The sequence below is a fragment of the Bos javanicus genome, chromosome 17, assembly GCF_032452875.1.
Source record: "Bos javanicus breed banteng chromosome 17, ARS-OSU_banteng_1.0, whole genome shotgun sequence".
Classification (NCBI taxonomy): domain Eukaryota; kingdom Metazoa; phylum Chordata; class Mammalia; order Artiodactyla; family Bovidae; genus Bos; species Bos javanicus.
In genome coordinates this window covers 25,636,369-25,659,644 of record NC_083884.1, presented here as the reverse complement: position 1 = coordinate 25,659,644, position 23,276 = coordinate 25,636,369, and the positions used below count along the sequence as shown (strand labels likewise).

The 23,276-nt window shown below is 37.0% G+C and overlaps 1 protein-coding gene across 3 annotated transcripts in view; it reads left to right on the top strand.

Moving 5' to 3' along the window:
- Positions 1-16: 16 nt before the first annotated feature.
- Positions 17-23,276, top strand: part of PCDH10 (protocadherin 10) — a 46,377-nt gene continuing 23,117 nt past the window's right edge. The window contains exons 1-6 of one of the 3 annotated variants that reach the window (XM_061384183.1): positions 17-3,502; positions 5,127-5,185; positions 5,735-5,841; positions 13,380-13,415; positions 13,930-14,235; positions 21,244-21,877. In XM_061384183.1, the coding sequence (XP_061240167.1) occupies positions 875-3,502; positions 5,127-5,185; positions 5,735-5,841; positions 13,380-13,415; positions 13,930-14,235; positions 21,244-21,284 (3,177 nt within the window). In that variant the 5' untranslated portion in view covers positions 17-874 and the 3' untranslated portion in view covers positions 21,285-21,877. Of the gene's footprint in view, positions 3,503-5,126; positions 5,186-5,734; positions 5,842-13,379; positions 13,416-13,929; positions 14,236-21,243; positions 21,878-23,276 lie in introns of those variants that run through there. The other 2 variants (XM_061384184.1, XM_061384185.1) reach the window with 2 other exon arrangements.

The following is a 23,276-nucleotide window of genomic DNA, read 5'->3' as shown; positions in this document are numbered from 1 at the left end:
AGCGGAGCGCTCGGAGCTCAGAAACTGCCAGCCGAGATCGCAGGCTTAGGGCTGAGGCAGGAGGAGGAGGGAAGAACTGAAAAGCAGAGAGACAGGTTAGAGGAAAGAAGAGGCTTGGGAAGAAACAGCAAAAAAGAAACTGCTCCTCACAGTTACTGAGAGGCAAACGACGGTGGAGATGAGAACAGAGAGAGGCAAGACTATGACAGCCAAAACAGACAAATAGAGCGAAAGAGGAAAAAATGCCAAGAACATCCATCCGGAGAAATGAAGAGAATGAAAGTTTTATGCTGCAGAGCCATTATATGCTTTTCCGGCACAAAATTCCCTCGCTGTTTTTAAGCCGTTTTGCATTTGCCAGCCGTTGACAGTAAGAGGCATGTTCAGCGGTGCCAACAGCATCTCCTCTTCCTTCTCCTCTTCCTCTTCATCTTCCTCCTCCTCCTTCTCCTTTTCCTCCTCCTTCTTCTCCTCCCATCAGCGAGAAGACAAACCGAGGACAGTCTTGAAATACCGAAATTTCCTCCTTGGGATTTGCCAGCGCCGCGTTGCGCCAAGACTGTCGGAATAAAGGACGCTGACTATTGTATTATTATTTTATTAATTGGTCAGTGGGAAGATTACAGATGAGGAAAGGGGACGCCTGTCACCCTTCCTGATCTAAGATTAAAAAATGAGGTTGAATTGGGGGAAACCCTAAAATGAAGCAAAAGAAATAAGATTTGTAAGGAGAGAAAGCCACAGGAGCCCCCCCACATAGCGCACTTTTATTTGTATTTTTTATTTGAGATTTTTTTTTTTTTTTCCCGTGGTGGTGGGGGAGGTGATTGGGTGGCTGACTGGCTGCGGGAAGCTGCTTCCTTTCCCTTTGGAGATGATTGTGCTATTATTCTTTGCCTTGCTCTGGATGGTGGAAGGAGTCTTTTCCCAGCTTCACTACACGGTGCAGGAGGAGCAGGAACATGGCACTTTCGTGGGGAATATCGCTGAAGATCTGGGCTTGGACATTACAAAACTTTCGGCTCGCGGCTTTCAAACGGCTCCCAACTCTCGGACCCCTTACTTGGACCTCAACCTGGAGACCGGGGTGTTGTACGTGAATGAGAAGATTGACCGCGAGCAAATCTGCAAGCAGAGCCCCTCCTGCGTCCTGCACCTGGAGGTCTTCCTGGAGAACCCCTTGGAGCTGTTCCGGGTGGAGATCGAGGTGCTGGACATCAACGACAATCCCCCCTCCTTCCCGGAGCCGGACCTGACCGTAGAGATCTCCGAGAGCGCCACGCCGGGCACCCGCTTCCCCTTGGAGAGCGCATTCGACCCAGACGTGGGTACCAACTCCTTGCGCGACTACGAGATCACCCCCAACAGCTACTTCTCCCTGGACGTGCAGACCCAGGGGGATGGCAACCGATTCGCCGAGCTGGTGCTGGAGAAGCCTCTGGACCGAGAGCAGCAAGCGGTGCACCGCTACGTGCTGACCGCGGTGGACGGGGGAGGAGGGGGAGGCGGAGAAGGAGGAGGAGGCGGCGGCGGGGGAGGGGGCCTGCTCCCCCAGCAGCAGCGCACCGGCACGGCCCTACTCACCATCCGAGTGCTGGACTCAAACGACAATGTGCCCGCCTTCGACCAACCCGTCTACACTGTGTCCCTACCAGAGAACTCGCCGCCTGGTACGCTCGTGATCCAGCTTAACGCCACAGACCCAGATGAGGGCCAGAATGGAGAGGTCGTGTACTCCTTCAGCAGCCACATTTCGCCCCGGGCACGCGAGCTCTTCGGACTCTCCCCTCGCACCGGGCGGTTGGAGGTGAGCGGCGAGCTGGACTACGAAGAGAGCCCGGTGTACCAAGTGTACGTTCAAGCCAAGGACCTGGGCCCCAACGCCGTGCCTGCGCACTGCAAGGTGATAGTGAGGGTGCTGGATGCTAACGACAACGCGCCGGAGATCAGCTTCAGCACCGTGAAGGAGGCGGTGAGCGAGGGCGCGGCGCCCGGCACGGTGGTGGCCTTGTTCAGTGTAACCGACCGCGACTCAGAGGAGAATGGGCAGGTGCAGTGCGAGCTGCTGGGGGATGTGCCGTTCCGCCTCAAGTCTTCCTTCAAGAACTACTATACCATCGTGACCGAGGCCCCTCTGGACCGAGAGGCGGGGGACTCCTACACCCTGACCGTGGTGGCTCGCGACCGGGGCGAGCCTGCACTCTCCACCAGTAAGTCCATCCAGGTGCAAGTGTCAGATGTGAACGACAACGCACCGCGCTTCAGCCAGCCGGTCTACGACGTGTATGTGACCGAAAACAACGTGCCAGGCGCCTACATCTACGCGGTGAGCGCCACAGACCGTGATGAGGGCGCCAACGCCCAGCTAGCCTACTCTATCCTGGAGTGCCAGATCCAGGGCATGAGCGTCTTCACTTACGTGTCCATCAACTCCGAGAACGGCTACCTGTATGCCCTGCGCTCCTTCGACTATGAACAGCTCAAGGACTTCAGCTTCCAAGTGGAAGCGCGGGACGCCGGTAGCCCCCAGGCACTGGCTGGCAACGCCACGGTCAACATCCTCATCGTGGATCAGAACGACAACGCTCCTGCTATCGTAGCCCCCCTTCCGGGGCGCAACGGGACTCCGGCGCGCGAGGTGCTGCCCCGCTCGGCTGAGCCCGGTTACCTGCTGACCCGCGTGGCCGCGGTGGACGCAGATGACGGCGAGAACGCCCGGCTCACCTACAGCATTGTGAGGGGTAACGAAATGAACCTCTTCCGCATGGATTGGCGCACCGGGGAGCTCCGTACAGCGCGCCGGGTGCCAGCCAAGCGCGACCCCCAGCGGCCTTACGAACTGGTGATCGAGGTGCGCGACCACGGGCAACCTCCCCTGTCCTCCACCGCCACCTTGGTGGTGCAGCTGGTGGATGGCGCTGTCGAGCCCCAGGGCGGGGGCGGGGGGGGGGGGGGGGGGTCAGGAGAGCACCAGCGTCCCAGCCGCTCCGGCGGCGGTGAGACGTCGCTGGACCTCACCCTTATCCTCATCATCGCGCTGGGCTCGGTATCCTTCATCTTCCTTCTGGCCATGATCGTGCTTGCCGTGCGTTGCCAGAAAGAGAAAAAGCTGAATATCTACACGTGTCTGGCCAGCGACTGCTGCCTCTGCTGCTGCTGTGGCAGCGGGGGGTCGACCTGCTGTGGCCGCCAAGCCCGGGCGCGCAAGAAGAAACTCAGCAAGTCGGACATCATGCTGGTTCAAAGCTCCAACGTACCCAGTAACCCGGCCCAGGTGCCCGTGGAGGAGTCCGGGGGCTTTGGCTCCCATCACCACAACCAGAATTACTGCTACCAGGTCTGCCTGACCCCCGAGTCCGCCAAAACCGACCTGATGTTCCTTAAGCCCTGCAGCCCATCGCGGAGTACGGACACTGAGCACAACCCCTGCGGGGCCATCGTCACCGGTTACACAGACCAGCAGCCCGACATCATCTCCAACGGAAGCATTTTGTCCAACGAGGTAAGGCTGAAGCGAAAGGACCACCATCTCTCATCTCCTCCATCCGAAAGCCTCCTCTAGCCCGGCCCTTGTATCTCTGGTGCACTGTGTATTTATTTTTAGGATATTAGCTTATTTGTATCTTTGTGGGGGCAGGAATGGAAAGCCGCCTCTCCCACCCCTTCCTGTGTAACTTAAACTTCGTGTCGTCCCTAATTTTCTGCGCTCCACCCTTCCACATTTATTTTCATTCCCCTCCTTTGGTGCTTTGCCACCTTGGACCCTCCTTCTTCCCTCTGGCATCTTTCCTTTAAAATCCTAGCCCCCTCACCCCACCCTACCCTACCCTACCCCACCCCAGTCCTTTCCCTTCTTAGAAAGCTGGGGGTAAAGGAGAAAGTGCCCGAGGGGAGAGGGAAATGCAGGGAGGGACCTTCTGGCACTGGCAAAGGTCTTTTTTTCTCTTTGCATTTGTCCCAAGCATAATAAAGTTAATTGTTTGGCTTTGTTTATCGATGCCTTCAGTCGCGTGTAAAAGTAAGCTATAGATTGTTTAACTTTGCACAGTTGTCTAAACTCGAATGCATGTTTTAGTGAATGAGTTATCAGATCCTTGTTCTCTGAACTCGGGTTGCAAAAAAAAGCCTTCAGTTCTACTCTGGACAGCATTTACAGACGTTCTTGAAGCCCAACGCCCACACAGTGTGAATTTGAATGAAGTTGCTTTGGCACAAACCCCTGTAAGCGTAAACTCACGGAAAGGCTTCAACAGTTCTTGTCTTACATATTCCTTTTAGCTAATAATCACCTTGCCATCGTTTTTGATGAATCACTGCTGTTGGCTTTCTTTATCAAAGAATTTGGCTTGTCAATTCCGATTTCCTTTTTTAAGATGGAGAAGTGGCAAAGTTGAAAGGAGGGAGGGAGAGGGAGAACAGAGTTGATTTCTGTAAAAGAAAGTTTGGACCGGAAAAGGTGTGTGTGGGGTGGTGGAGGCGGGGAGGAGAATGCAGAGTGTGTTTGGAGGGGGAAGAATTGGGGCCAGGAGGGAAGCGGGTATTATGAACTCCTTTTTTTGGCAGGTTATTTTATTTATTTTGAGTCTTAGATATTATTCATTGACTTTCATGAATATTTGTACAGCTCATTTGTATCTTAAGCACATTTTGAAAATAAACAACAAAATAATTCCATAAAATATCCAACCTTTTTGCTTATTGAGCGTGCTGTTTTTCTTGTGTCAACCAGTATGCACCTAAACACTTTTTTAGGCCACTGAAAGAAAGACTGCAGCGTATATCTAGGTTGACTATTGGAGACAGTAGTTTATGAGGGCCAGCTATGAGGTTATTTGCATTCTCTCCTTAAAACACACACACACACACACACACACACACTTAAAATTGGCCTTTTGTGTATTTTTTTTAACCTTTACTGTAAATCTAGATATGCAAAATCTGCATATCTTCTTGTCTTTACTAGCACTAGTCTTTATAAAAACTAGTCTGAGGTCTTAGAACAGCTTAGAAATTCCTTAAAAATGTACACAATTCCTTAAGCTAGAAATAGTTCCTAACCTCAAAATCAGACTGTTAGTTAAACCCATAGCGTTCGAATGCTCTTGATTTATTTTTTTTTTTTCTAGACTAAACACCAGCGAGCAGAGCTCAGCTATCTAGTTGACAGACCTCGCCGAGTTAACAGGTATGGACTCCTTTTTTTTTCCTAGCTTGGTGTATAGACAAATTACGACCTACTAAAAGTAGGAATTAGGCATATTATTCAATAGCAAAATAGAAAATGATAAAATATTTCCAATTAGGACAGGACATAAATATTGATTGTATTAGGTTTTCTAGACAATAAATTAAAAAATATTGGTGTGTTTCTTTTATATACAACCACTAAGTATATTTGAATATTTTGTCAGTTTACACTCCTACGCTGCTTCTGATAATCTTTCTAACTATTCCAGACATATACATATATATCTGTCCTATGAAAATGATATAAGCATATGCTTAGCTCCAATCATAGAATAATGATTGAACTTTACATGTCTTAAGGGCTCAAACTGACTGCTGATGCTCAGTGTTGGAGAGTTAGGCTTAAGGTTTTAAAAACTAGCTTTAAGCAGAAATCAAGAGCTATAAGCATCTGCAGCACCATAGGTGACCATGTGGTGGCAGAAGAATGTTTTCTGTGTTTCTTCAATCTTTTTTTATTCTAATATTCACATTTTTGTACTTCTAGTTCTGCATTCCAGGAAGCCGACATAGTAAGCTCTAAGGACAGTGGTCATGGAGACAGTGAACAGGGAGATAGTGATCATGACGCCACCAACCGCGGCCAGTCAGCTGGTAAGTGTGATTAAAGGGCGATGCTGACTTTTATAGTGGTTTTTTAAAAAATAAATCCTGAGAGGATGATGTTATAAGTAGTTTTTAGTGTTAGTAAACCTACAGAAAACTGGTGTCATCCTATGTTGACAATTGTATACTCAAAGGGATATGTAGTACAGTCTAATGTTCCTTTAGAGAATGAAAGTTAGAAATTCATTGTGGAATACGTGAGATCATGAAACTTTTCTTTTTTATGTCATGTTCTTTCCGGGAATTATATTGCATACAAAGGACATAGATTTCTCACCTGGTCCAGTCCCCAGTCTTCAGTCAATTAAGCTATTATTAGACTTGCTTATGGATGAAATAACAGAAGATGAATGAAATTGGTTGACCTGCACAAGGTCACAAGAAGATAGGTGGATGACTGGAAACCAAAATCCAAATTTTCTCATTTCCAGAGCAATGCATTTTACATTCCACTGAATATTGAATGAGAGAAGGAATGGTGATTAAAAGTCATGAGTAGATTGAAAGCCGGATTTCCAAATCTGGGTTCTTAGGCTTCAGGACATTAGTAAACATTTGATAATGTGCATTTTCTGAAGCATTCCTCATATTTTCAACAGGATCCATGTTCAAAAGTTGACTTCTGGGTGTATTTGCTTGTAAGCTTGAAGGTATTCCCTGATGGGAGTTACAATGTGATACATATTTTTTACTTTGTTTTACTTTATTTTACATTACTTTTCTCCTGTATACATGTCCCCTTTAAGTTTTATAGAATCCTGATAACTCTAGTTACTAATAATTAAAGAAGACACTGAAAAGAAATAAAATATGTACCTTAATGAAAACAGTTTCACAAGGTTTGGATTTTTTTTCTACTTTATTTGCATTTCAGTTATGAAGGATGCTTTTTGAATTTTTTTTTAAACTTTTTCTCTTTCAACTGAGTTTTGTGTTTATCTGACACATAAAGCAATGCAAAGGCAGGCTAGCTTGTGTCACTTCTAAAAAACGCCCATCATTGGACTGTTTGGAGGTTCAACTTCATTCACTTGAGCTTTTAAGGTTTATTTTGGTTAATGATTAAGCCATAGGGAGATAGGGTTCTCATTTTCAAGGTAACGTTGATCCTCGAGAGCACCCATTCCTTAACACACTCCATGGACCTCTGAAAGGTGTTGAGGCAGTGTGTCAAAGGGCAGTACCCGCCCCACCGTCGCCTGGCAGCAGTGGTGGCTGCAGGCCTCTCACTTGGCTCATGTGTGGTGTGTCTGAGGCTGCCTTGGCCTTGGGAAACGCAGGCAAGAGGAGGGGGCGAAAAGACTGCTCAAGGGTCTCTTTATATTGCTGCAAGTCATTAATATGCAGACCTAATGAGACTTGAGAACTGCCAAGAATCCCCGGAGGTCCCTGCCCCTTGCGGGCCTTCACGCTAAGTGAACAGAGCATCTATTTAGTGTCTGGGAACCCGACAACAAACCAGATCTTGCCAGAAGTTTATATTTGAGTACAAAGTCCCTTTCATTTTTGGCCTATATATGACATATGATTTATTGTTATCTTTTAAAAGGTGTATGTTTGGAATTGCTCATTCCTATTCTTTTTTCAGTTTCTGATTTCATAGTCAGCCTTTTAAAGCTTTTGAAACAAAATGTTTAACATTAAAAAAAAGAAAATCCCCCGCTGCATGTTTCCTTGTGGGTGTATTTTATTCCTTTCCCACTCCCCCTTACTTTTTTTTTTTTTTCTGTAACACTCCAGTCTCAATGAACATTTCAATTAGTTTAGTTCCTCAGACATAATGAGCCATAATAACTTAACTGAAGAAAGAGAAAGGAATAAACATCTGCAAAAAGTGCTAAATTTGGAAGATGGATGGGAATATGTTCTTATCAATGTGCCTTCCCAGCGGCTCTTTTATTTCGCAAGCACTCAATGTTGCCATTTTGGTAACATTACTTACAAATTATTTGAGATGTCAAAACATTTGAAAATGTTAAATGCTAAATCGTGTTTGGAAAACATGTTTAAAAGCAGGGTAGTTTTCATTTTTCTTATTAAAATGGCAAATTCTTTTTTTTCTGTCTTTAGATTTTTAACATGTAAAAGTATGACAGAATTAACAATCTGTGGATCTATTTCATTAGCATTTATAGGGTTGCCACAACCTACTGGGCATAATGATAGCTGTTTTTGAATTGTATTAACACACTTGTATTAAGAAATAATTACACATTTGTGTGCTGAATTGCAGTCAGATTTAATATATCTAGTTTTATTGTTAAAATGATGTTACATTGTTTACCTTTTAAAGTATAAAACCCTAAATGCAGAGAATTAAGATGCCTTTACTTAATGACTTTTTTCCAGTCCATTCTTTGTTGTGTACTATAAACTTCACACCAAGTAGCTAGAGCTAATTTCCTAAAAGTTAAGCCTATCTCAGGTAAACAGGTACATCTGCTTTATTTCCTTATACAACCAGGAAATAAAGGATGATCTTCCAACCAGGATGATCTTCCAATTTGGCAATATTTAGAGAATATTCTTTATAGCAAATCTGTTTCCAGTGTTAGGATATGAAAAACTTTTGAGCTAATAAGCAAATCCCACTCAGCTTTAGGTTTTAAAGGGGAAAGTTAGACTATCATGGGAAAACAACACTGAAAAGATATGAATTCTGAATTCTCTAGTTTATACCTCATTTCATGTTACATAGTATACGCTGTTTAGCTTAGTTCTTCACCTGTTTAAGCTTCCTAAGTCTTTATTTATTCCCATTTTCATTTTCCGTGTTAACATTAATTTGTATTTATTTATTTGGATATGCCTTCCATTTATTCTTCTATGAACAGTTTTCTTTTTTGTTCTTTCTCCCTCCTCCCCACTTGCTTTTCTCCTCTCTAAGCCATTTGCAGTCACCAATCTTGTTCATAGAAGGGCTTTAAACACGGAGGCAGCTGCACAGAGAATCACATAAGCTTTTTCAGTTTTCCACTGCACCTGGCTCCATGTGTGGAATTCTTCGACTTGACCACGGGTCTGTGGTACTTTCTTTCTATAGCCTTGTCAAGGTGCTTTCTGTTTTTTTCAGTACACTATTGATGTATTGGTTAGGTATGGCCGAAGTCCAAGGAGATGTGGTAAATGCTTGCATAAACCATCACAAGGGGAGAAACTGATTAATCACAGCTTAAATAGCAAAAAAAAAAAAAAGCCAAAGTGAACTTAAAACTAGTATATGTTCAATTTTATAATACCATTAGATTAAAAGATAGATTTTTTTTGTCTGATTTAAATACTGATACAACATTTTTAGCTGTATAGTCTTAAACATTTTAGTATTATCCGAGGTAGATCTAAGGAGATCTATTTAGCTGTAAGTAGTTGTTTCCACCCCACCCCATTTATTAAGTACACAATGTGCACACTAAGATTAAATTTGAATTTATTTTTAGTAATTGACCTTCTTAAAATGTATATTGAAGAAGAAAACCCTCATAAGTTAATGTTACTTGTTATAGTTTACCTGAAATTTTTCAAATTTCTCTTCTTCTAAATTTTTCGTTTATTTAAAAGACAGGTTAGCTTCTAAATGTGTTTATTTCTTAACTAATTATTAGGAGACTTGTACATGACACATGGTCAAAACTTGACTAAATTTAAAAAGTGATTTATATTGTCAGTGTTTTCATACTAGTAGAAAAACATATATCATGAAATAAATTAAGCCATTGTACTACTACTGCAATATCAATAAGAATTTTCGGCCTATCATAAAGTTAAAAATTTCCCTTTCTTAACTCCAATAAGAATTTAGATATTGGCAATTAGCTTCTGGCTTTATAAATAAGGTGAATTTATACCATAGTCTGAATAAGCAAAAGCTTTTTGCTAAGGTTTCTGCTGAAAATATGAGCTACAACTAGGTAATGCCAAGACATTTACAATTGAAAAAGATATAAAACAAATATTAAGATAAAATGGAGAAAAATATAAACATATTGAAATATGTTAGTAGTGAGAAAATTTTGATCTGCATGTTTTGATTTTTTCATAGATGAATTATGTTGTAAAATCTCTGCTCCCAAACCAAACCAAAAACTACAGAAATTTTGGTGATTATTGTTAATATCTCTAATTTCTCCAGTATTAAATAATTAAAAGAAGACTTACAATTTCCTCAAAAATATGTGTGTTGATTTTTTTAACTAATTTATCATATTTGGGGAAAAATACATTTTTTGAAGGCTTGTTACATGAGAAAGGTCCATGTAATTTTGTTGTATTGAATTCATCAGAAAACAGAACAAATTGACTATAATTACATTTTTGAAATCACAGTTTGTTCTCAGTGGTAATATCACAGCCTCTGACTATAAGGGATCAAGTTACTTGCTAGTGTAAAAAGATGTATTTTAAAATTTGTCTAAATATATCTCTATATAACAGGCAGTCTATCACTTCAGCTGTCGTGCCATGTAGAACAGACCATTTCCAAGAAGTGGAAAAAAATAAATTACAAGAAATTGCAAATAAAATCTGTATGTTGAAATGTTTCTTAAGAATGACCAAAACTTCATAACTCAGGTGTGGCCTGTACTTTTCTGCTACACAAGTCTCACAGGTTCTAAAATAAGGGCATTTGAATGAGAAGAGAAATGACATGATGTTGAAGTTATTTTCTCTTGGGCCTTCAACCTGAGATGTTAAAAATTTCCAAAAGCAGTGTGAAAGACACGCATTTTTAAATGTCCCATGTACTGAAATACTTGGCATTCCAGTCCTTTGTGCAGTCACTGACCACCACAAAACTTAAACATGCCTCTGCTTGTCTGGTCATTAAAATAATATACTTAATGGGGACTAGTGATATATGAAAAAAGATAAAGCCATTTTCATCTTTCAGTGGCTCCCTAAGGTGAGGCCAGGTAATGGGCACAAGTTATTTGGTTCTCAAACTATACATATGAAACGGAAAAAAAAATTTTTTGTAAATGAACATTTCTGAAACTTATTTGAAATTTATTGATATACTTTTTATGTGATTAAAAAAAATTGTTTCTACGTCTGATATTTTCCTTATGAGAAATTAGTACACTTGTTTTGTTGGTAAAACGTGTGAAACATACTCATGCACAAGGTGTGCCATCTTCCCTGTCCTTGTAGTTACATAAAGCTGTGTTATCACTATGGGGATCCCACTTTAAAAGGAGTAGCTCATAAATTTATGAGGAACATTATGTACAAGTGTTGTTCCCCTTCCAGGCAGGTAACACTATTTATCCAACAGAAAACTTTATCATATTTCTCACTTTTCTTGTTATGCACATGATAATTTTTTTGTGCAGGTTTTCAAGTCGGAGAACTTTATTTCATCATCTAAGGGAATTTTAACTAGCGTCTAATAAGTCAAAGAGGCAGAAAACCATATACTTCAAGAGAAGAAATTTAGCACAATTGAACATCAACTAGTCATGAAAACAAGTTCTAATAAAAGTACCTTCTAACATCTCATAAAAGTACCTTCAAATATCTTAAAGATAATGCAGAGACTAGATCATTAAAACTTTTCTGTGTGATTATCATATTCAGAATTATAAGAATCCTTGGATACAGTGCTCAAAAAGATGTGAAATACTATTAATGGTCTCATGAGGTGTATTTGAAAGGGTTTTATCAGTTATGTGATGAAAAATTGTATTAATTCCAAATTTTACATTAGTACCCATCTTTATCAGGATCTGGTAATATAATTCTATCTTAATATTTGAATTTTTCCATCAACTTCAAATTTAATATGATATAAATTTATTTTTAAAATAATTGCCCATAATTGAATTTTAATGGTACCTCCATCTATCAAAAAGACCTTTTATTCCTTATCACACTATAAATAGGGAGTGTTTAGAGTACAGCACATCAACATACAGATCTCTCTGGTTCTATAGCTTCTAGTTACCTGCTGTGTCAGTGTGCATCAGGGATATTCTTCTTCCCTTCCTCTTTTTTTTTTTTTTCCTAATACCTATCTCCTTATAGGAATAAGATAACTTCCCTGGTGTCTAGAAAATAGTTGACCTGTTTCACTTGCTGATCTTAGTCTGATTCCTTATCCCAGCTTCAGCTCACGTTTATGTTCCTCAATAATGCACTGATCAGTAATTTAGTTCTGGGTTTATGCATGACAATTATCAATAGATTATTATAATCTAAGTCAGATTTAGTCACACATGCTTGCTGCTGCTGTTGAGTCACTAAATCCTGTCAGACTCAGTGTGACCCCATGCACTGTAGGCTGCCAGGCTCCTCTGCCCATGGGATTTCCCAGGCAAGAAAGCTGGAGTGAGTTGCCATTTCCTTCTCCAGTAGATCTCAGTGCAAGGATCAAACTCCCCTCTCTTGCATCTCCTGCTTGGCAGGCAGATTCTTTACCAATAAGCCACCTGGAAAGCCCCAGCATTATACACAGTTTAATTTAAAATTTAAAAAGTCATTATAACGTGAGATTAATATATGATAAGAAGTTTGGTGTTATTTCTTTAAGCAATTTACATAATTAACTGTTTTAAACTCCAAAATACTTGAGGATAATCTGGGGGCTTAGTAATTATGACAAATTTATTTCTTTGTATTATATAAAGAGCTGTTAAAATATGCATATAAAAAGTAAATTATTGTGTGTCAGGATTTTACAAACTAAAACTTGCTCAAGAGCTCAAGTCACTCATAATATTTATAGAAGAAACAAACAAGTGTTTTCATTACACTCTCTTGATTAAAAAAATAATCCTTGGTTTTTTCACACCAGGCATTTCATGCATTTGAGAGTTTCTGATGTACAGAATAATCACTCTTTGGTTATTTCTAATTGATCCTATTTTTAAACATATTTAATAAATGCATTGCTCTGTCTAGAAACACATTAAAATGTGATTTTTGTTTGTGTGCTTACTTTTTTATATAATGCTAGTTATCAAATTGAATAACAGATAGTATTCTGTAGTGCCCCAAAATGATATTTTGCTTAAGAGATTGAGTGAGCTTTCTTGGGTCATAAATATCATGTTTAATATTCTTGTCAGTATACAGGAGACAATGAAACTTGAAGGTGTCATTTGAAATCTTGGTGTTCTAGGATCAGTAAGCAAACATTTCTGTGTTGTCTGGGACAAGTGTTTTCCAATATAGAACAAGTAATAAGGTATTCGCCAATAGCGTCTGCAGCTGACTCACCTTGCACTTGGTTACCTTGGTTTCACTAATTACAGCCATTTGTTCTGGGCTTGTCTAAGTGGTAAATGATAAGCAGTTTGTAGTAATATGGACTACAAGAGTGTCACTGAAAAATAACTTGTAGAAAGTCATTTTCTAAGATCCTAAAAAAGCATGCTCTTGGCCACTCTTGTTTTATTCTTATTATTTATTGGTGTATCCATATGTATGCCATGTGTCTGTTGAATTTCACTTTTTATTTCATGTCTAGATCTTATTATCTAAATATCATCACTCACGCTTCCCATATTTCTTCCATTTTTGTCTCTAAGGAAAAAAATATGACTTATCATCATTAGAAATTACAGGTAATGAAGGCTTTCCACTTGGGTTTTATTTTTTCTGTTACAAATTTCACAGATTTTCTTTTTCTTAATATTGATTCTCACTATTTTCTAAGTATTTAAATAATTTAGAGTTAATATTTTCCCTCAACATCCTGACAAGTTCAGCATCTATCTCAGAACCCTGTTTGCCAAGAGTCCTACCCTTAACAAAATAATATAAAGTGATTTGGGGCTCCTGTCAGGAGCCTGTCAGATTTTTCTTAACATAAGAAAAATCTGTTAAGATACCTTTACCTATTACTCTTTACATTGCCTGTAATTTTTCACTTCTAAGCCAGGACGATTCCCTGGAGGAGGGTATGGCAGCCCACTCCAGTATTCTTGCCTGGAGAATCTCACGGACAGAGGAGCCTGGTGGGCTACAATTCATAGGGTCACAACGAGTCGGACATGACTGAGCGACTGAGCACAGACACAAGCAGCTGGTCATGTTGATGAAGCCTCCATCCGTAGCTTCTCTGTTTTCTGCTCACAGGTATGGATCTCTTCTCCAACTGCACCGAGGAATGTAAAGCACTTGGCCACTCAGATCGGTGCTGGATGCCCTCCTTTGTCCCTTCTGATGGACGCCAGGCTGCTGATTATCGTAGCAATCTGCATGTTCCTGGCATGGACTCTGTTCCAGACACTGAAGTGTTTGAAACTCCAGAAGCCCAGCCTGGGGCGGAGAGGTCCTTCTCCACCTTCGGCAAAGAGAAGGCCCTTCACAGCACCCTGGAGAGGAAGGAGCTGGATGGACTGCTGTCTAATACACGAGCGCCTTACAAACCACCATATTTGAGTAAGTATTACATAAAAGGCTGTATCAAAGTCTTCCCTTTCAGGAAATAAAGTTCAACATGCCCTTCTTCTTAGTAAAAATAGAATTCACGTTGTTTTCAAAAACAAAGATAAAAGTGACTCTGGGATGCAGGCAGCACTATACAATACAGAAAAGAATATACTTAACAGGAAGACAGGTTCCTGGGTTGGTATATTAAATCAAACATAACTTCTGATGTTGTTGAAAACATTTTTCGAATGATCTTCATATTTCCTTTGAATATTGCTCACCTGTTTACTTGATTTCCATGTGTTTTGAAGGGCTTATGTAAGGCGGAAAAAACATCTCTTGACTCAATTCACAGAGAAATTTTGTTTTCTTATCGATACCAGCATTATTGCTTAGTCATCCTTTTCCCATAAAGACATTAAACATGTTAGGCTAAGTTCAGAATACATTGCAGCCATCAGTTTGATAATTTTGCGTAGTTTAGTAATATGTTGGCATGGATTCAAGTCACTTATCAGAATCAGAGGAACTACATGATGAAAGCATATCACTACAGCAATATTATTCATTTATTTACAACAACAGGTTCTTCTTCTAATATTGAGACTTTGATCATTGTACTCAGCTCTTTCGATGTGGGGACCCTAGTCTCTAAGTGGATTATTTTATACAATCAGCTGAAAAACAAATGCTTTAGGATTATTTAGTATATTTTATTTGAGGGTCTTGCTAAGGAAATTATTCCATTTACTCACTGCTATAAAGGAATCTTTACTTTTTAGTTAATGGTTAAATACCACTGATGATTCAATATTTTGATCAAACAACATCAACTAATATTTGATAAGAATGGAAATTATAAAAACTTAATCAAAAGATGATTTTTATCTTGTACAGCAAATCCAATGTATGTGTCATTTTCTTACTTTGATCTTCCAGTGCAAAAAATAAAAATAATGGAACTATAAATTAGAAACAAAAATGAGCCACTGCAGATATATTATTTCTTTTATGACTTATGAAATGGGATGAAAAAAATACTTAAATGGAAGAAAAAACTAGAAGAATTTAGCCCTTTTATGTAAATATGAAAGTCATGGATTAAATATATGGAGGATAAGGATCTGACTACAACTCTGGATATTGATAATAAGAGTTAGTTATTATCTTACTATTAAAAATGTGAATCTGCCATTGAATATGTCCATTCTGATAGCAACAGTGATCAAATTGTGTATTTAGAAGGATTGCATTCAGTTTTTCAAATTACTTAGGAATAACACAGTATATTAGCATTTCAGAACCAAATAAATATAAATTATTGATATTTGTTTTGCTTCATTTTATAAAGCTATGAAATATGAGGGCACAAATACTTATTTTGTTGAACTATCTAACAAAATATCTTATAGATGTAATTTGGATGCTAAAGTCCTAATGTTTAACTTACACATCCGCATACACTATGATTTAAAGCAGCTTAAAATCAAATTTTAATAAATAAGGACTATAATTCACTCTTTGCCCCTCAAACTAAATTCTGGATTTAAAATTTTACTTACCAAAGTTTTCCAAATTTAAAACAACATATTCTCACTAGTGTTTCACTTAAAGTAAGAATATACACTACAGAAGTATATTATCAGTAATGTCAAGGCAAAAATTCAAAGTGTATATGATTCAGACTAATTCAAATGTGTATTTCTAAATAAATACACAATATTTTCTGTTAGCATATATTACATGGTAATTCTACATTAAATATAGTGAGAAATCAGTTCACCCTCTTTAACTCTTAGTGAATACCAACCTTGATGAAGTTTCATTTACATTATAGAACTGAAATTTTGAACATCTATAAAAATCTTTCTCTACTGACTAGTTTTTCTTTTTAATTTTAAAAAGTCATGGTAACATTTTTTATTTGATAAAAATTTTAATGCTGCATATATTATAATGCCAGTGTCTCTACTTTAGGAGTCTAGTATTTTCACTTAGATCCTTGATTTCAGGGATTATGAAATATGTTATCAGTTATATGTACTGCTAGAAATCAAAGAATGCATGTATTATTTTACTAAGAAAATTAAGATTTTTTTGCATATTATCCAGATGTGTATTATAATCAATTAATTTTGAGTAGCAATTTATGTCTTCTGTTTTAGTCAGCTCAGCTCACATTGCTCACAATTTAGGGTTTGGGGTAAAGTGTAACCAGGATGAAAAAGAAGCAGAAAATTAGCTATTTTGCTGTTTTTATTTATACTCTCCTCAGTTCTTCATATAACTTTAGTCATATCTGAACATTTTTTAACTTCCAGTGATTAATGTCATCTTAGACACACAGTTATCTTTAAATTACCTTGTGCCTCTGACTTAATAAGCATAGTCAATTTATGCTTAATTTAACTATACAAACTAAATCAGAACCATCCATTCCTGACTATTTTGCCCCCAAATTCACATAGTGGTAGCTGTTAATATGTGTATCATGTATCATCAGAAATGAAAATATTCTCATCATCTAAATTGAAAAGCACGTCCCTTATGTTACTAAAGAAACTAAAAATCAGCACTAAATACTTTTTTAAAAATCAAGAGTGTTTAAATAATTCTTGAGAAAGCAGTTTTACTTTTGCTAAACATACATTTAGTTTTTAAATGAACATAATGTACATTTTGATGTTAAAAAAGTAGCTGTATATTTAGTTACTTTTGTGAAGCCCTAAAAAAAAGCCTTATGAAGCTAGTACTATCATTTAGAAATGATCCCAGGGAAATGGTGATACGCTTAATAATACAAATGAGGTCATTGCACCCAAGAACTTTCCATTTCTACACCTCTGAATGTAGAGTTAAAATTAAAAATTGGAGGAAAACAACTTTTACCCAGAAGTGTGTATATACATGTTTTAAAAACATACTTTGTGTTTCTAAAAAACCTGTGTTCAATTTTATTTCTTCATTTTTCTATGTATAAGAAAAGATCCATGAAGAGTATATATATAATGCACTTAATGAAATGGAACTTTTTAATCAGGAGTAATTTTTAACTTATCTGTTAATATTTAACATCATTAGTCATGAGCGCTTTACAGCCATGTCTTCTCTTATATGTGTTATGTTGTAGATTTCTAATACTCTATTAAGGATCAAAGGAATACACTGAAAGATTGAGACAATAAATGTAAACATGTAGAGTATGGTCATGCAGTGTTTAGATTTTATTTTAAAATGTTAGTAAATTTTAGCTTAGCTTTACCTTTAATTTTTACTAGAATAATAAAACATAACTAACTTTTAATAAAAGTTAATAATTGTTTCAACACTTGCTAAAATGAAATAAAAATATTCTCTGGAGTTTAAAATTCCTTATATTCTTTCATATGGAATTCAATACTTTCTTTAAAACTGTAAACATGTGATTTAAAACTAACGTGTTTCAAGTGACACGGTAAGTTAAATATAAAGCAATCTAGATAGTCCAAGCAAATAAGGAACATAAAAGTAATTTAAGTTCAAGAATATAACTGGTAAAATTATATCATTAATGTAATTTAGAAAATCCCAATATTTAAAACAATATATTTAATATTGGGGACTTCCCTGGCAGCTCAGACGGTAGAGTCTGCCTGCAGTGCATGAGACCCAGGTTTGATCCCTGGGTTGGGAAAATCCCCTGGAGAAAGAAATGGCAACCCACTTCAGTATTTTTGACTGGAGATTCCCCGTGGACAGAGGAGCCTCAGTTCAGTTCAGTTCAGTCGCTTAGTCCTGTCGGACTCTTTGGAACCCCATGGACTGCAACACGCCAGGCTTCCTTGCCTATCACTAACTCCTGGAGTTTACTCAAACTCATGTTCTTTGAGTCGGTGATGCCATCCAACCATCTGATCCTCTGTTGTCCGCTTCTCCTCCCACCTTCAATCTTTCCCAGCATCAGGGTCTTTTCAAATGAGTCAGAGGAGCCTGGCAGGCTACAAAGAGAAGTTGCAAAGAGTCGGACACGACTGAGCGACTTCACTTTCATTTAATATTATTTTTGTAATCTTTCTTGCTCATGATTTTGGCTTCACATTTTGAACATTATCTCCAGATTTTTTTTTGTCTGGAAGCAAGTATATCTTTCAGTTTAAATCAGCCTAAACAATACAGTACTAAACATATAAGGATTTGTGTTTTGGAAACCTGTTGATTTCTTGCCAAAAACATAATCGTTCCCTAAGAATTGAAGACACTTATAAATGACTAATGAAGTTTCATCTAAACTGTATTGTGAAATATTTCTTTTATTTGTTTAAGGAATCATACAAAATAAATTATATCGAATAGAGTGGAAAAGCCTACATTGATATGATTTTTTGAAAATCCTAAATCCATGAAATTTTCTATAATCCTAGGACTGTAGGAAACCATCTATTGAAAAGTGTTAAAAAAAAAAAAAAAGTGTTGCAATTGATTCTGTTTTCATATCAAATAACATTTAGAGTGGTCCAGATGTGTCAAAAAATCACTCTAGCTGTCTCCTGACCTGTTTTTGCCTACTTTGGAGCCCTTTTGAAATTTCAACCCAAATCATACATAACATAGTGTTAAGAAAAGATGTCAGAATTTGGAAACACTGCATTTAAAATATTGCTGCCACTTTAACCTAGACTTTCCATTCGTGACCATCATTTTAGGAAAAATTCTTTTTGGTATCTATATTATTTCTACCTAGAACTTTTTAAAATTGTAGAGTATATTTTGTTGAGTCACACCTTTTCCAATCCTTTCATTATTTCAACCTGCCCTCTGAGTGTTAAAGTCAAGATTGTGTAGGAGCATATATAGAATTCAAAATAAAATGACTTTTCTTAGCAGTACAGATTACCCTTATATCCTTGTATAGTGTTCTCTTTGGGATTTGTATATTCCTCTAATGTCATAAACATAGCATCACTTTACCAAATATTAAATTCCACAAAAGGTATTTTTACATGTGGCCTTTTTAACATTTTTGTTTTTTAGGTCCTTACATTACTAAATGAATGGACATCTTTTTCAATATTTTTTTTCCTTTTTTTAAAATGGATATGTTTGTTTCTGTTCACTTTTTCTTCAAGTTGTACTGCTTTAAAAAAAATATCCTATTTCTGAGATTTTTGTTCTCTCACTAATCTTCATAAAAATACATCTAGATTTGTGAGCCTAACTAATTTATTACTTTTTTTGGTTTATCTCTTTGTGACAAACCTCTGGTCTTTGAATCACACCAGTCTTTCTATTTTTCCATTAAATTCTTTTATTTTGTAATTATAAATTAATCTCTCATAGTCAAAAAAGTTTACTCACCTCAACTCTGTGAGCAGGAAACATATGACAACTCAAGATCAGAAGAAACCTGATCTAGTTCATATTCTCTATATATCTACTGTTAGAATTCAATGTTCACTGAATTTTACAATATTGCACTGTTTTGAAAAATGGTAATCTATTCACAATTCATATCATTATTCCAGTTAACTGATGCATCAGCTGACTGGAACCTTCTTATACTCTAGATAAGTGAGATGTTATAAGATTATATTGTTTCTTCTCCTTTAGTTGTTGAGTAATGATCTTCTGTAACTAATATGATTTAAAGTGAAAGATATAAAAATCTTCTGAGGTGCAGATATGAAACAGAGCAGTTCATTTTAAATCTATATATCTGACAGTTTCTGTGGACAATTTGCATTTTACTTATTTAGACAGCAGTGCTTCTCTTACAACATGTCATTTAAAAATTTGTGCCTTTGGGTGAAACTAGTTAGTAACCGATACTCTCTTGGCATATTTAGACTCATTATGCAACTATGCATATTATAAGTGCAAAGTAATTATGTGATGGGAAATGAATTAATGGATGAATAAGTGTTATTAAAGTAACCAAATTTTCTTTAATGCTGTCATCGTATTTTAATTTACACACACATCTACACATAGTTTTGATATCTCTTGGAGAAGGAAATGGCAACCCATTCCAGTAATCTTGCCTAGAAAATCCCATGGACAGAGGAGCCTGGCAGGCTACAGTCCGTGAGGTTACAAAAGAATCAGACACGACTGAACAACTGAACAACAACTACACATAGTTTTGATATCTCTAGGCAAATCATCTGGTAGCTCGGCGGTAAAGAATCTGCCTGCCAATGCACAAGATGGGGGTTAGACCCTGGGTTGGGAAGATCCCCTGGAGAAGGAAATGGTAACCCACTCCAGTATTCTTGCCTGGGAAATCCCATGGACAGAGAAGCTTGGTGGGTCACAGTTCATGGGGTCACAAAAGATTTGGATACGATTTAGCGACTGAACAACAGGCAAACTCCCTTTTTTCAATTAATAAAACATGTTTTAAATTGCTTAAATTTATCTCTAAATAGTGTCTATAAGCTTTTATGAGGGAAGACAGAGTTTGAACTCATTCAAAATACTGAAATACACCTAACCAAGCTGTTTTGTGAAATATGATGTTTTTTTTAATACCTTAAGATTTTAAATTTCTTTTGATTTATTCAAAGAATTGAATTCATATCCTAAGGAAGAAATATATTTGTTTTTATTTCTTAACTCTCTTAGAATTTTAATTGCTCCCCTTTCTTGCCAGATCTGTAAAACAATACTTTACATGTTTTACTTACTAGCAACTTTCATACATAAGCTCTCATCTTTCACATTTTTTAAAGCTAGTATATCTTCCATTCTTTGCTCTGTTACAGTCACTTATTCTTCTTACTTAGTTCCCAGGTAGGAGGTATTTATTTGTGTGTTATTAATTACATTTTTCAGTTCATTGATACATGGTTAAATAAAATATTGAAGGACATACAGAAGAGAAAATTAATAAAACTAATTTATATATTTATTCAATGTTTACACTGCTTAGTAAGTGATTCTTTATTTACATAAAACCGTTCTTTTTGTGCACACTTTCCATTTTATTGAATTAACATTTAGCATATTAATATTATTTATATACCTCATTTTATATTACAGATCATTTTCATCCTTTTTCTTATTTTGTACATTGGAAGTAAATCCATATAAGCATTTGTCCATCACGTGAGCCTAACAAAGGAAGATTATCAATTAAAATATAAATAGAATTATCAATCAAAAGGAATATCTACTTGGGAATTTTTCCTGCCTCATCATTCTGAAGATCATGGGTCAAAATTTAAATGCATTAATTTATAAAGATATTGTATATAAGTCTGGAATTTACAACTTCAATTGCTTATAAATATCATTAAACATTGTTCAATACTCAATGTGCCAGACTTTTTTTGAGTGAGTCTGCGTCTTCTGATATCCTTTTAATAGAAATTAGATAGCATCATTTAGACAGTTTAGAAAGTGTTTTGGACCATAGCGTTCATTGTTCAAGATTAGATAATACTACTGAGTCAAGACTAAACTCAGCATAACGTGGATCCACTTAATGCTTCCCAAATAACATTAATAATAATAATCTTGGAAGTTTTATATTAAAGTCCAATAAGACTCCCTAATTACTGCATTAATGATTTCTAATAACCTACATCAGTTTAGGTGGGGACAGTATAGAAGATTTGAAAGATTTAACCCAAAAATGTAATCACGTACAAAATGACATGAATAAAAACAAGTTGTAAGGTATAAAATTTACAGGAAAAAAATCCAGTCTTATTTCTTTGATACAATATACAACTTTATGTTTATACATTATATCTAGGCACTTAACTTCTAGGTACTTCTTTCTCCTAGAGATAGATTATTTTTAACTAAGGATTAAAAGATTATATGTGAACTTTATTTGAATAAAAGTTGTATAACCTGTACTTTAAAGTGCTATCTAAATCATCAAGCATAGCTTTTAAGTCATTGAGTTCAACAAGTGATTATAAATATATTTTCTGTGTCCTATTTTCACAATTCTGTTGTATGGATACAGTTATGCATTTATGTATCCCATAGAGAAGCATATTTTTAATTTAAGTTTAATTTTTAATTGTATCTATTTCCAGAGAAAGAATAAACAAGGATTATGCTTAAAATAAGAGTAAACTTATTTAACTAATTGCTACTTCATTATCAGAAGCTGTTTAACATGATAGTGTAGTGCTTTTGGAGGAAAAGATGAGTGAGACAATCAGAGGAACAAGTTTGGTTGTTCCTTTATTTTTTTAAACTACTAGTTGTACTTTTCAGGACCAGTTCATATTACATCATGTAGCGAAATTAACCATGACTCTGTAGAGAAAATAGATGTCTATATTATAAGGAAGACATTATTTTTACTGCTTGTAAAAATGTTGTAATCAGTAGGGCTTTTTTTCTTCTTTAATGTTGATGTCGACTAGAATCCCACACCAGATTCTAATACCACTTGTGTTGGATGTTTACCTGTATATTTTACACAAAGTAGAAAATTGACATTAGTTTGTCATCAAATATACCAAGATTTATATATATGCCAGTAACTATGTTTCAGCTGAAATTTGGATAATTACTGTATTATTCCATAAAAAGCATATTTGTAAATGTTTTTGTCAGAAATTTCCAAAATAAGTGTTTTGAAAGATAAGGAAAACTTAAGCCTAGAAGTAATACATAAAATAAACTCAATATCAAAGGTATATTTGCTGGGTTATATTGTTAATCATCCTGGGTAAAGAAATAGGGTAGGACGCTTCTCTCATACCTAACTAAACACTGTTGGGCTTTGTCTCAAAGGGCAACATATGGTAGGACGTTTTTGAGTCAAAAATGGCAACAGTAGATAAAGTATACGTAGCAAGATGTCTTGATGATGTACACTTGATGGTGTATTTAAGATAAAATATTTCCCACGTAGGTTTAATTGAAATGGTGGTAGGTCCTCAGATAAGAAAGTTAATGTGATAGTTTGACAGTTGCTATCAGTTTATTTTTAGAAATATCTAGAAAACCTGGAGATTGACCTATAGAATTATTGTACTTTTCATCTTTAATAAATCTGATGCCAGAACTAATCCCCCTGCTAGTGACTAGTAATGTGGCTTTAAGTT